Here is a 14,363-nt window from a genome sequence, read left to right as displayed (position 1 = left end):
TAAATTAAGAAAAACAGAAAGCAAAAGATCAGCAGTCTAAGATTGAAAGATCAATCAATATAATAATATTGGCTCATTCTTCTGCTCTCTTTACATTCAGTTCTTTTTTTTTTGTCTTCCGTATTGAACCCAAATATTACCCAAAACCTATAGAGCAGGGGTGGCGAACAAGATTGACACAAAGAGCCGAAATGTTTAACTGTGAGAGTTAGAAAGCCACACCACGCACTTGCCTGCCATGACAGACAGACACACACAAACACACACAATTAAAAACATATTATTTCCCATAACACACTCCTCTCCTTACAATACAACAATTATTGTTCTTGTGTTGATTTCAAGGAAAGTGTCCACCCTCAATACACAGAAAAAAAAAACTAAACATTAAACTCTAGAGCCACGTGTTCGCCACCCCTGATATAGAGCATTTTCCATGTTTGCTGAAGCACAATGGCAGAATTCACGTCAGTTTATATGAGCCAAAAAAGATCATAGTAGTATCAGCTCAAAATAGCACAAAGTATGTGCTAGCAGCAAGACAGCAACTTAATTTAGTCATCAAAGCCAACAAAAAAAACGTTCTTTTCATTGGCGCTGGAAAAATTGAAAAATCGGCCTTAAAGGTGTGCTTGAATTTGGCCGTGAAAATGGTGTGTGAACATTGTAAAAGAAGTTTTTTTCAACAAATTCAAAATTTCCCTAAATATTCTGAGACTAGAGTATTATTTCAGAATACTGTTTTTCAGATGAAATACTCCTGCTGTCAATCAAAGTTGGACCTTTGCTAGATCCCCTCATCGATTGCTTTTCTTGGACATTAGTCATGTCTGTGCTGTAGCATTGCCTCTTGTAGTTTGATTGACAGCCAAAATCATTCTTCTGCAAAATGGCATCCTGAAATAATAAGTCGCTCTGAACATTAAAAATTATGTTTTAATTTTTATTTTGTAAAGGTTTTAAGTTTAATGACATTGTTATAAATGGCATCCCTTTTTGTAGATGAATATTACATAGAGTGGTTGCCAATTATTTAGAAAAATATTTTTGTTTGATTTTAATTTTATTTTTTTATTTCATTTGGCACGCTTGGTCTTCTGAAGCTCCTTCATTTTCAAACTAATCACCATTAAAAGGATTTCAAATTTGTAAAGCTATTTTACTTAAGTATTTTCAAATGAAAGATGAATTTTGTCATGCGTCGTAAATGAGATTACGTGATTGTGGCCCTTAATGTAATCCAACCCTTGCTTGTTTTTATATTTTGTAGACCATTGATCTGTTATGACCAAAAAAAAAATCTATGTGGGTGAACATTTTGTTGGTGTGATTTTTGAAAAACAAAATATCCTATGTTTCAGTTTAAAAGTAAGAAGAGTAAATGTTGAAGCTAACCTCTTTTTCAACCGTTGAACTCCCACCAAAATCAAATGATGTCACTCCCTATAAATGGCTTTTTTGGAATTTGTCTTTTTTAGGGGGGCAATTAAACCCATTCTACCAAGGTAGATAATTACTACTGGGATATATAGAATTAACAAATCGCAAGTAAAAATATAAATGTATAACATTTAATTGCATAATGAAATTTAGTGTAGTTTGCCAAATTATTGAGGAAAAAAGTGATTTTATTATTTTATGGCCTACACTTCTTGAGGAAGTTGATTACAATGCACCTGTTGTGGACACAATAAAATTGAACATGTGTGTCACCCAAAAATTATCTAAAATACAAATTATTATTTAAAATGTATTTTATTTAGGTGTAAATGATTGTAAACACTCAAATTGAATAAAGTATTTTTTTATAAACAGTTTGTAGATTTTAGAGAAAAAGCAGGATAAGAAAAAGATGCGGACATGAAATGTTAAAGTAAACAGAATCTCCCTTTTATGACGTGTTAGACCAGGGTTTTTCAACCAGTGTGCCGTGACACCTTGTCGAATGTGCCACAGGAAATTGCCCAATTTTATTTTTATTCTTGTTTTATTACTGTTTAATAAAACATAGCTTTCTGTCATTGATTGCCCTGGTGTAACATTCATCCATACTGGTAGGTGGCAGCATTTACTTGCTCTCTTTTTATAAAGCAAATATCTGCTCATGAGACGGACAGATACATATATTGATCATTTATTTTGTTTTTAATGAAGGCTGTTTATTACATTTATTTCATCATTTTCTGTTGGAAAACTTTAAAGTAAATCTATTTAAATATTATCTTTATCTTACAAAAAAGACTGAAAGTTAGAACATAATGAAACATGTTTGGTTCCACTAGAAAATCATTTTTGCTCATTTTAATTTGTTGTTTTTTTCTAGAAAAACATCATAAAAATATAGTACAACTTGAAAACCGATGAAACGTATACTGTAATACATTTCCATATTTTTGAATGCATAATTTTTAACCAGAATGAATAACTTGGTTTACCTCCTTTACCCACAAATGATGATAAAAATCTCATCTCATCAGCTGCACCGCTAATCTCAGTATGGTCGCGGGAGTGCTGGAGCCCATCCCAGCAATCATCGGGCAGTGAACACCCTGAACTGGTTGCCAGCCAATAGCAGGGCACACAGGGACAAACCTATTCACGCACATTCACACCTAGGGACAATTTAGACCGGCCAATCCACCGGAGGAAAACCCACGCAAGCACAGGGAGAACATACAAGCTCCGCACAGGAAGTCCGGTAGCTGGATTTGAACCCACACAGGAGGTTCTCAAGACCATAGAACTGTGCCGCACACGCGCTAACCACTCCGCTGCCCTGATGATAAAAATGTTAATGTAAAACGTACAGTACTTTATTTACACAGCCCTTTACAACAGTCCTTTCAGTCGTCAAGGTGCTTATACTTATACGTTATACTGTCATTTTGGCAACATGATCATTTAAGTAAAAAATCAACATATAATATAAATTCAAATAAGTAAAACAAAAAAGTTCATGAGTCAATTGAAAGATTGAATCAATATGATTAAAGCGAGTCCAAATTTTTCTTTTATATGCATACTGTACTTTTTCGCTTTTTGTCTTCCATATTGAACTCAATTATTACTAAACACCTGTAGAAACCCTTTCTGTGTTTGTAAACAAGTGTAGAAAAGTGTGCATTGCTAAAGCAGAATGGCAGAATTTATGTCAGTTTACAGAAGCCCTTTGACAAATTAGATAGCGTATCATAGATAGTAAAAGCTCAACGTTTTGTGATAGCAACCTTATTTTGGTCATCTAATTAAAAAGAAATGGTTGGATCACTGCTAGATTTCTTTCTTTCAAGGTATAGGAAAAAAATGACCCTGAAAGTGTTTAGAAAGTGCTTGAATTTGGCAATGAAAAAGCTGTACAAACCTTGTTACTACATGCAGGGAATAGTCTGACTGCAGCCCATCTACACAAATATTGTGCTGTTTTGAGGTGTTCCTTTTTATGATATACAAAGTTAGTGCTAGCATCAAAATAGTGAGTCATCAAAGTAAAAAAAAAAAAAAAAGTCCTTTTGATCACCGCTGGATTTCGTCCCTCAATTTGGGCATGAAAAAGGTGTACAAACCCTGTAAATAAATGCAGTCAAGTCTTGAAATTGTGTATTTTTCTTTTTTTTTCTTTTTTTTTCATCTTACCTTGAGGTCTTTCCATCTTGGAGCTGTGCCTGGTCATCGCCATGAAACATCTCAATGATGTCTACGAAGGAGAACCTTTTAACTTCCAAATGGTTTACAACGGTAAACTGCTTTAAGCGATGTACTTTTGCAGCACCATTGTCTTTTTCCCCAACACTGATGTCTTTACAGAGTTCAAGAAGTTCTTGCAAAGAAAGTCCAACTCCATGTACAACTTTGAACAAGCCATTGTCATGAAGGTGGGCAACTTTCTTTCTTAAATGAAAGTTTGAATGACACTTTTCACACAGCTAACTCATTCAGTTCCGGACGTTTCTCTCAAATGGGAAGTACTGGGCGGTGCCAGCCAATTTAAAATAGCACTGTAGCTATATAAGCGTAGGACTCTATCCCATGCTAAGAACATTACCGGGGACCCCTCTCACCCCCATCATGGACTGTTCACTCTGCTAGCCTCTGGGAAGAGGTACTGCAGTGTGCGGTGCAGGACCACCAGGCTCCGCAATAGTCTAGTCCCCCTGGCCATTAGACTGTTAAATGGTCAATCCAACATATAGTTAACTTAAATCTAAACGGCTGCTAATCTGACTTTTTGCACTACTGGCAGTTTTTTATAGCTTGCCACTCCTTGCACATTGCTCTCTGCACTATTGTAATTACAGCGTTATTGTTACAGTGTTAATGTTACTGTGTACCTGACTTGTTAACCTGACTGCCCATTTTGCACATCTAGTTAGCTACTCTTCTTGCACTATCGGCACTATGGTAAAATACTATACGTAGCCAAAATACAATACAACTTTATTTATATCTGTACATTCAAGGAAACTGTGGGGGTCAGATGCATCGACATTTCGTTCTGTATACACGTGTACTAGAATGACAATAAAGTAGATCTGAATCTGAATCTGAATCTGACACATTAAAAGAAAATTAAAATGCTCATCTTTAATGAGATAAAAAAATGTGCTCCTGGCACAGGGTTCTCCAACCTTTTTCAAGCTGAGAGGTACTTTTTGTTACCAATTAGCGCAAAGGGAATAACTTTGAGACAAATTTCTAACACAGCAACTAAGCTAGATGGATTACTAAATGTTAAAAAGGTAGCTTGGATATTTATCTAGAAATGTAAATGCGTAAAAAACGAAATGGTTGTTCGAAAGATAGCTAAAAGAGTAAAAAAAAAAAGTCATCTAAATAGCAAGATGGAAAGCTTAAAATCAAAGCAAGATAGCTATCTTAGAAAGGAGTACAACATGTCGCTTGATAACTAGCAAAAAGGTAAAATGTTAACTAGATAGCATGCAAAAAATCAAAAAAGCGAGGTAGATAGCTTGCCAAAGAGCTAAAAAGGTAGGATGTCAGCTAGCTTAGCTTGGAATTTAGTTTGTTGTATTTCCTGTTAAAAAAAATCAATGAAAAGAAATAAATACATCTGTTTAATGCGCAAAAAGATTCTCATTCTACTCTCATAATGAAAAGCTTAAAGCTAGTTATCAATATTTCAATAGAATTATTTTTTTGTCCATGAAGCCCATGAACAGTAATTTATCGAAGTATCTAAAATAATAACGTAGCACGTTATTACTATGTTGTTACTAGGTTATTACAAAATAATTATTAAAATTTAAGTTAGACATAGTCATCCAGTAAAAAATCATTTTACTACTCGGCTGCCGATCTGCGCATATAGCCAGCAAAACTGTGCAGTGTCGACCGATATCTGATCAAAGCCACTCCTGCCATCTAGTGGGGATTTACCATACCTTAATCATTTCCAACGGGGTGATACTCCCCGAAGAGCTGTAGTAAATACTTGAAATCAGTAAAAAATATATATTATTATTTTTATTTTTTTTTACGTTTTGGCACTCTGGGACAATGCTTCTAAAAGCAAATTCATATGTTATGGCACTGAATGAGTCACAGTAAATCCAACACAAAGTTTTGTAAAGAAACGTTCAATGGATAACAAGACTGAAATCAAACATAAGTAAAAAGTAAAATGTAATACAATAGGTTACAAGTAAAAATATACACCATAAATTAAAAGCTATACTAAAAACGTATGCTTTGAAAAATGTAAAAGGTCCTGACAAACTATTCCATAAGTCACGGGCTTGTAAAAATTATATTTCGGAATCTGGAGAGCAAGGAATGAGAAAAAAAGCATTTATCACAATCTGTTTGTTGAAATTGTCGGACTGTGGCTGTATTCTTCAACTGATAACGATTTGCTTGTGGCACTATTTTAGGAGAGCAAGGATTTACAATAATCTAAACCCGAGGAAATAAAAGCATGCATCAGCAGTCCGTTCCAGTAAATTTGCCCGCGAGAGAAATTGACAGATTATGGCTATATTTTTCAAATTATATAAACCCAATTGAGTATGATTTTCTTTTTGGAGAGTCCACTCTGCAACAGTAGGTGGCGATAATGCCCCCCTTTCTCTTTTTTCTCTTCATGGTGTTCGAGTGTTTGCCATTAAAGCCCCAGTTGAAGATACAGTAAATGGTTTAAACGTGTTATATTTGTATTTATTTTTTTACACTGGTGTATTCATCTTTGTTGGTGATAGGAATGAGTGGAGAGGTGTTGTAAAAGGATAGTGGGATGTTTGGACGCGTTCTAAGGGATGGGCAGGGCGCCTGTATTATGCGGCAGGGGTAAACCAGTGAAAGCTGTCGGCCCTGCTGTTGAACAAAAAAGTGTGTTGTGTCACCCTGACCCGGGTGACATGGCCGTTTTCTTGTGTCCAGTTTTCATCTGGAGGGACGTAAGCATGACCAACTCGGGTGTTGAGGTGCCTAAATTGTTTGGGTGTTATGGCATTTGGGTTGGCCATGGTCCAAAAATGTTTGTGTGTTTTTTGCTATTTTTTCCCCCCTTTTTATTTTCTTTGTTATTGTGTTTGTCTTGCTGTAGGTCACCCCTCTTGAGGGGTATGACCAAGGTAGATAGATAGATGGATAAATATTCATCTTTTGTCTACAACAGTGTTTCTCAAATGGTGAGTCAAGATCCAGAAGTGGGTCGTCAGCCTTTGTGAAATAATACTAAGACAAAAAAAAATACAAAAACGGAGTCAACGACTCCCCTTAACAGTAGGTAGCGATAATTCCCTGCAAATGCGAGTAGACACCCGCTGTTTCACACCACAGGAAGAAAGGTTACACATGCAGAGTATGGCCAACTGCGGATGGAGTGCAGAATGTATGAGATGGATTTTATTCTGAAAACAAAGCAACATAAGTGAGGAGTTTTGTATTTCAATAAAAATGCAGCAAATTGAGTATTAAATATAATATTTTTACAGATACTTTAAGTCATTTTGGTTTTACTAGTCATTTTTAAGGAGAATATGGTGTAATGAATATATCTCTGGTTTAAACAGCGCAATCCTTTCATAAATTCAAAAATTGTATTCTTTTCTTTGGGTTTGGGTCGCAGCTTCTAATTAGGGATGAATGGTTGTTGTTGTTGTTGTTATTTATTTATTCTAAATATGCACCACAAGCTGTGCAAAGCTTCCAGATCATTGTCAAAACATTTTGGGGGAATGAAAACAGGGAAAAAATAAGAAAAAGAGGAAGCTACATAAACCACAAACCAAAGTAATAAAAAAAAGACATATTTAGAAAGGAATGAGAAGCATATCTTATTAGCTCTCACTCCTTTACAAAAACAAAACAAATATGTGTACATGAATACACTGACATACAAGCATATAAACGTATACAATCCTACATGCATATAAACGTACAATCCCATATGTATACTTTCGTGTGTGTGCGCGTGCGCACGCAAAGTCGTATGCAAAAGTTTGGGCACCCCTGATAATTTTCAAGATTTTCCTTTATAAATCATTGGGTGTTCGGATCAGCAATTTAAGTTGAATATATAAAACAGCGAAATGTGCAATAATTGCTTTAACAAAAGTAGGCAGGTACATAAATTTGTGAACCCCAACAGAAAAATTACATCAATGTTTAGTAAATCCTCCTTTTGCACAAATAACAGCCTCTAAACGCTTCCTATATGTTCCAATGAGGGTCTGGATTCTGGTTGAAGTTATTTTTGACCATTCTTCTTAACATAACATTTCAGTCAAGTTTGATGGTTTCCGAGCATGGACAGCCCGCTTTAAATCACACCACAGATTTTCAATAATATTCAGGTCTGGGGACAGAGATGGCCATTCCAGAACATTGTACTTATTCTTCTGCATGAATGCCTTAGTAGAATTTGAGCAGTTTTTGTGGTCGTTGTCTTGAAGTATCCAGGCCCGGCGGAACTTCAGCTTTGTCACCAATTCTAGAACATTGTTCGCAAGAATTTGCTGATACTGACTGGAATGCATCCGACTTTCAACTTTAACAAGATTGTCACACAGCCCCTCAGCATGATGGAACCACCACCAAATTTTACTGTGGGTAGCAAGTGTTTGTCTTGGAATGCTGTGTTCTTCTTCCACCATGCATACCGCTCCTTGTTATGTCCAAACAACTCAATTTTAGTTTCATTAGTCCACAGCACCTTATTTCAAACTGAAGCTGGCTTGTCCAAATGTGCTTTAGCATACCTCAAGCGACTCTGCCACATGTGTGCAGAAAAGGGACTTGCCGCATTACTTTCCCATACAGCATCTCCTTGTGCAAAGTGTGCTGAATAGTTGAACGATGCGCAGTGACACCATCTGCAGCAAGATCATGTTGTAGGTCTTCCGACCTGGTCTGTGGGTTGATTTGACCGTTTTCACCATCCTTTGCCTCTGCTTATCTGAGATTTTTCTTTGCCTGACACTCCGGGGTTCAACTAGAACTGTGCCTGTGGGCTTCCATTTCCCCACTATGTTCCTCAGAGTGGAAATTGACAGCTGAAATCTCTGAGCTAGCCTTTTGTATCCTTCCCCTAAACCATGATGTTGAACAGTCTTTGTTTTCAGGTCATTTGATAGTTGTTCTGAGGCTCCCATGTTGCCACTCTTCAGAGAAGATGCAAAGAGGAGAACAACTTGAAACTGGCCGGCTTAAATACCATTCTCATGGTTGGCTTCACCTGTGTATGTACTTCCAGGGTCAATAAGCTTACCAAACAAATTTTGTGTCCCAATAATTAGTGCTAAACGTATTCAAACCCTTCAAACAAAAAGGTAGCCCAAATTTATGCACCTGCCTACTTTTGTTTAATTGATTATTGCACATTTTCTGTAAATCTTATGAACTTAATTTCACTTCTCAAATGTCAACGTGTTTGTCTGCCATATGATATATTTAACTGAAATTGCTGATCCGAACAACCAATGTTTTATAACGGAAAATCGCGTGTGTGTGTGTGTGTGTGTGTGTGTGTGTGTGTGTGTGTGTGTGTGTGTGTGTGTGTGTTTTCAGACTTAAACTAATTTCTCGTGAAGCATCAACAGTACATGGGACACATTCATAAGTGGAACAACTTTATTGAATATTTTAAACTTTTTTTAACGAATAAACAAAAGTGGGTGTGCAAAATTATTCAGCCCCATTAAGTTAAAACTCTGTAGGGCCACCTTTTGCTGCGATTACAGATGCAAATCACTTGGGGTATGTCTCTATCAGTTTTGCACATCGAGAAACTGATATTTTTTACCCATTCCTCTTTGCAAAACAGCTCGAGCTCAGTGAGGTTAAGAAAGTGTTTGTGAACAGCAGTTTTCAGTTCTTTCCACAGATTCTCAATTGGATTGAAGTCGGGACTTTGACTTGGCCATTCTACACCTTGAAACAATGTCAATAATTGCAATTTCCTCAACTGCCCTCAGGAACATTGAACTGGGATTCTCCTCGATTAGTTTTATCCCTGTACGTAATCTCCATTCTGCCCTAATTCTGAATGGTTTTTGACAGTTCAGGACCAATATTTACAAAACTTATTAAAACTGTTCGCCACCTTTATCCATATTATAATTTAAATGCTATTTATAACAAACTATTTGGGTAAATTATTTTGTTTAGCATAATGCTGTTTAATAAATTCCATATCCCCTTCTCATTATTTTTGTTGTCCTCTAATTTATTCCTATAATAGTCAATTTATATATAATATGTGTGTGTGTTCTCATATATTTTATATTTAGTTTCAGCACCTTCTGTTCTCTGGTAGGTTCTGGTGTTAGACCAGTTGAGACACACTGCCCTGGGGAAGCATACAAAGATGAAAAAGTACTGAGTTTAAAATTGAACCTTGGGGGAACACCCACAGTTCATTTCAGGAGGAAAATGCATCCCTACTTACAAAGAAATGCTTCTCATTAGCCATTTATTTTTCTGTGGAAGGCATTCGAGCACCTGCAGGAGCTGGAGATGATCCGAGCGGTAGACAGCAACTCGGCCAAGACGCAACGAGAATTCCTGTTGGTCAGATTAACTCTGGACAAAAATCAGATTGTGGAGGCCCTGCAAAAGTATACCCAGTGTCCCACTGAAGTCAAACAGTGGGGAATGTCTGCCTTTGCTTAGGAACTAGAGCATTTATTGTTTCTTTGTTTTTGTTCCATTATAATAAACCAAATTCTCAATGCAAGCGGGTTATTTATTTGTAGAGCAGCCGTATATGTTTATATTAAAACAAAAACAAAAAATCCCCCTCATCCAAAACACCGAATACACAGACACACACAATAGTTAAATACAATAAAAACAAAGGAGATAGTAATCGTAACTAAACAATTCTCGTGGTAATTGAGAATTGGGGCTGGGCTCTGGCATGTAGTCGAATGCATGTAAGCATTAGCAAGACTCGTTAACATCTACTCTTTAGGATGTAGATTTTAGCATTTCCTCGTTAGGATGTAGCTGTTAGCATTACTCGTCAGCATGACTCGTTACCATGGAGCCGTTAGCATGAAGTTGTTAGCATGTAGGCGTCTGCATGTAGCTGTTAGTATGACTCATAGAATGTACTTGTTACAGCGCAGTGGCAATGATTTGGCCTGGCATCAGCCAGCCCCAACCAATAAAATATGATTATGGTAAGGCAAAGAATAACCATGTGAGGAAAGGAAGCTGAGGGAGGCTTTTATATCGATTGGGATGGCAGAAGATGGCCTCAATATTTCAAGCCATTGAACCACACCTGAACAGTGTGGAGAAACACGGAAATCTAAAAAGAAAAACAACTGAACAATAAAACGTGTAGGTGTGAAATGAAAAGTCAAATGTGTTCCAGTAAAAGATTAGAAGTTTAACAAATCAGGGTTAGATTTTTTTAATTGATCACTTGTCCATTGATTCTTAAACTTTTTGTGAGGTAATCTTTCTCCAATATTTTTGTTTATTTGACTGTTCAATAATCAAACTGACAAATGTGTGGTAAAATTCTTCCAAGAAAACTGAAAAAAATAAGTTTTCTGACAATTTTGGTAATTTCAAACATTTACATTTGACTGTTGAGTAAAACCATAAAAACAGACTGTAGTGCACTATAGGTTCTAATTGAAACCTGAGGGAAAATAAAATAGATTTTTCACTTGGACATATATGTAATATTGTTTTTACAGAGGGCTAGACAAGGAATAAAACAGAATGTAACTACATACAATTTTTGAAAAGAAAACCATGCAATAAGAAGTAAATATTTTCAGACATTATATATATTTTAATATTTGACTATTTCAATAAAGTAAACTGTGGTGCAAAAAGGGGGAGATGAGTTAAATGAAATATGAAATGATCTGCATTTATATAGCGCTTTTCAAGTACCTTTACAATGTACATTTTTAGGTAAAATAAGTATAAAAAATTTTTTTTTCAAATGTTAAATATTATGATTGATAAAAGCATTTTAACAGAATACAATGTAAACATGAGCATATTTAATGCATTGCCAGGTTTCTCTCATGTCAACTAGTTTTTGTGATTGTCGGGAAAAAGTTTGATGAAAATATAGTAAGATAGTACACAAAAATCCCCCGAATTGGATGCAGATTGTTTTTCACAGCAACTATCACAAATCTTTATAATAGTGAATATTTGTTACAATAAAAATAGATTCTATATCGGGGTCTCCAACCTTTTTCAAGCTGTAAGCTACTTGTTACTAATTAGCTCAAAGCAGGGGTCGGGAACCTATGGCTCGCGAGCCAGATATGGCTCTTTTGATGATAACATATGGCTCGCAAATCTGGCTCGCAGATTTGGGTTTAAAAAAATGATCGTTTGCTTAAATGCATCCATCGATTTTCTATTGATCATGTCTTGTGCAGAGTTGCAGTTGCACGAGCGATTGTCTATTTTAATTGGATGATAATACCCGATGTTGGCCGTTACTGGGGGGCACAGGTACACGCCCCCTTTTGCGCCCATTGGCACTTGGCCGTTGGTCATTAGCTCAAAGCTAACTCTTCGACGGAGAAGATGGCGAAACGAAAAAAAGATGATGAATATCGTACATTTCAGGACGAACAGCCCGAAGAATTTGCCTTTGTGAAGAGGTATGCCTAATTTGCTATGACAAAATTGCATCGATGAAACAGTCGAATGTTAAGCGGCATTCGACACACGCCATGCCCCCTTTGCACGGTCTGCTTTTGAAGAGCAATGTGCGCTGGTTGTCAAGAGGAAAGGTGCTCAGCCGTTTTACGGCTTGCCTCAACGAAATACGGATTTTTCTTGAAACGAAAGGCAACGAGCATCCTGAGGTAGCGAAAACTGAGTGGCTCCTCAAGTTTTATTATCTCGTCGATATTACCGAACATCTAAACCAGCTCAACGTTAAAGTGCAAGGCGTTGGAAATACAGTGTTATTCCTTCAACACGTTGTGTTTGCTTTTGAAAACAAGCTGGAGCTCTTGATCAAGGATTTTGAAACAGGTTGCTTACTACATTTCGAAAAACAGAGTTTACAGAGGTATACACAACAAGTGAGCCCACTCAAAACATCTCCACCAGCTAGCTGGCTTCACATCCGGTCTCCTCCAGTCCTTCAAAGCGCACTTTGGAGAATTTCGTGAGCACTGTGGTCTTATTAAGTTCACCACCCATCCAAACGAGTGTTCACTGAACACAGCCGACCTGAGTTGCATTCCTGATGTCTCCCTGGTAGATTTTGAAGCAGAAGTGGCTGACCTGAAGGCCTCAGAGATGAGGATGAGCAAGTTCAAATCACTGAATGAAGAATTGGAAAGAATTGCACGACAGAAAGCGGAGTTGGCGAGCAAGCACATGAGGACAGAACTGGACAAACTTCAATCCAAAGACGAGCTGATTCTCAAAGCTTGGAACGCGCTTCCAGTCACATACCACACACTGAGGCGTGTGAGTATTGGTGTATTGACAATGTTTGGATCGACGTATTCATGTGAGCAGTCATTTTCACATCTCAAAAACATCAAGTCCAACCTACGATCACATTTAACGGATCAAGGCGTCAATGCCTGCATGAAGCTTTAACTCACCAAGTACCAACCATCAGCAAATCCATGCAGCACCAGAAGACTCATTAATGGTGAGTATTATAACATCATTATTTAAAATAATAAATTAAGCCGCTTGTTATGCTCACATTTAATTGAATTCAGTCTTAAAATATATTATATGGCTCTCACTGAAACACATTTCCAAAAATTGTGCTTTTATGGCTCTCTGAGTCAAAAAGGTTCCCGACCCCTGGCTCAAAGGGAACCTAAATGGATATGCTTTTCTACAATCTAGTCTCATCTCATTGGCTGTACCGCTTATCCTTATTAGGGTCACGGGGGGGGTTGGAGCCCATCCCAGCCATCTCCGGGCTGTGGGCAGGGAACACCCTGAACTGGTTGCCAGCCAATTGCAGGGCACACGGAGACAGACAACTCACTGACTTGACTTGACTTGACTTGACTCGCTCAGTCACACCTAGGGACAATTTGGACCAATTCACCTGAAATGCATGTCTTGGGAATGTGGGAGGAAACCAGAGTGCCCGGAGGAAACCCGGGCAAGCAAGAGAACATACAACCTCCACACAGTAAGGCTGGTAGCTGGATTTGAACCACGCAGGAGGTTCCCACGACCTCAGAACTGTGCCACACACGCGCTAACCACTGCGCCGCCGTGCTGCCCTACTAGAAAACTATAATAGAAATACTAAAAAAAACTGTCATGTCTAGTCTAGCTTGGTCTTCCTGGGAACTGTATGCATACTTTGGATTAAAAATGTATGGGCCCCGGCCTATGTTCTCCAAAAAAATGTGACGTCAACAAACCGGAGCAGAACTGAAAATTACCCAGGTTGAGGTGTGCACAAGGTGTGCGCCATGCTTAAAATGTAAGAAATAGACTTGAATTAGTTCATTATTATGGCTTGTTTAAGCCTGTGGCCAAAAATCTGGTGCAGTTTGTACAAAGATAAACTTGAGTTTTGTTCTTACATTTGAGCATGGGGCTTTCAATCAGGTACGCTCTGTAGATAGATAGATAGATAGATACTTTGTTCATCCCCGAAGGGAAATTCACATTTCCAGCAGCATCCCTGAGCTGAGAACAATCGAGAACAATCGAAAATAACACGGGAGCTGCTGGAGTCCAGATTAATGGTATTTTAGTGTTTACTACTAAACCATGCTTTCATTTTCAATATAGCAGTCGAATGCAGCATTTCAGCATTGACATCGATGTTGGTTAAGCGCAGTAGCAAATTGGAGAACACCAAATTTTGTCAATGTGAAATTTAATTTATTACAATTATTTGATTTTAACGTTGTGCTTTTGATGTT

General features: G+C 37.4%; 1 protein-coding gene and 1 long non-coding RNA gene across 3 annotated transcripts in view; one reads left to right on the top strand and one right to left on the bottom strand.

Moving 5' to 3' along the window:
• The window catches only part of orc4 (origin recognition complex, subunit 4), a 34,389-nt gene extending 24,197 nt beyond the window's left edge, over positions 1-10,192 (top strand). For both annotated transcript variants that reach the window (XM_088333053.1, XM_088333054.1), the window contains 3 exons: positions 3,640-3,735; positions 3,805-3,872; positions 9,946-10,192. In XM_088333053.1, the coding sequence (XP_088189179.1) occupies positions 3,640-3,735; positions 3,805-3,872; positions 9,946-10,128 (347 nt within the window). In that variant the 3' untranslated portion in view covers positions 10,129-10,192. The remainder of the gene's footprint in view (positions 1-3,639; positions 3,736-3,804; positions 3,873-9,945) is intronic.
• Positions 9,074-14,069, bottom strand: LOC148370533 (uncharacterized). The gene is made up of 2 exons (XR_015850153.1): positions 9,905-14,069; positions 9,074-9,805 (listed from the first exon to the last, which is right to left on the bottom strand). It is a non-coding gene; the product is annotated as an uncharacterized LOC148370533 (long non-coding RNA).
• Positions 14,070-14,363: the final 294 nt, after the last annotated feature.

Source organism: Urocampus carinirostris, chromosome 3, assembly GCF_059441175.1.
Source record: "Urocampus carinirostris isolate Australia breed hairy pipefish chromosome 3, RoL_Ucar_1.0, whole genome shotgun sequence".
In the NCBI taxonomy this organism is placed as follows: Eukaryota; Metazoa; Chordata; class Actinopteri; order Syngnathiformes; family Syngnathidae; genus Urocampus; species Urocampus carinirostris.
This window is presented reverse-complemented; position numbering and strand designations above follow the sequence as displayed.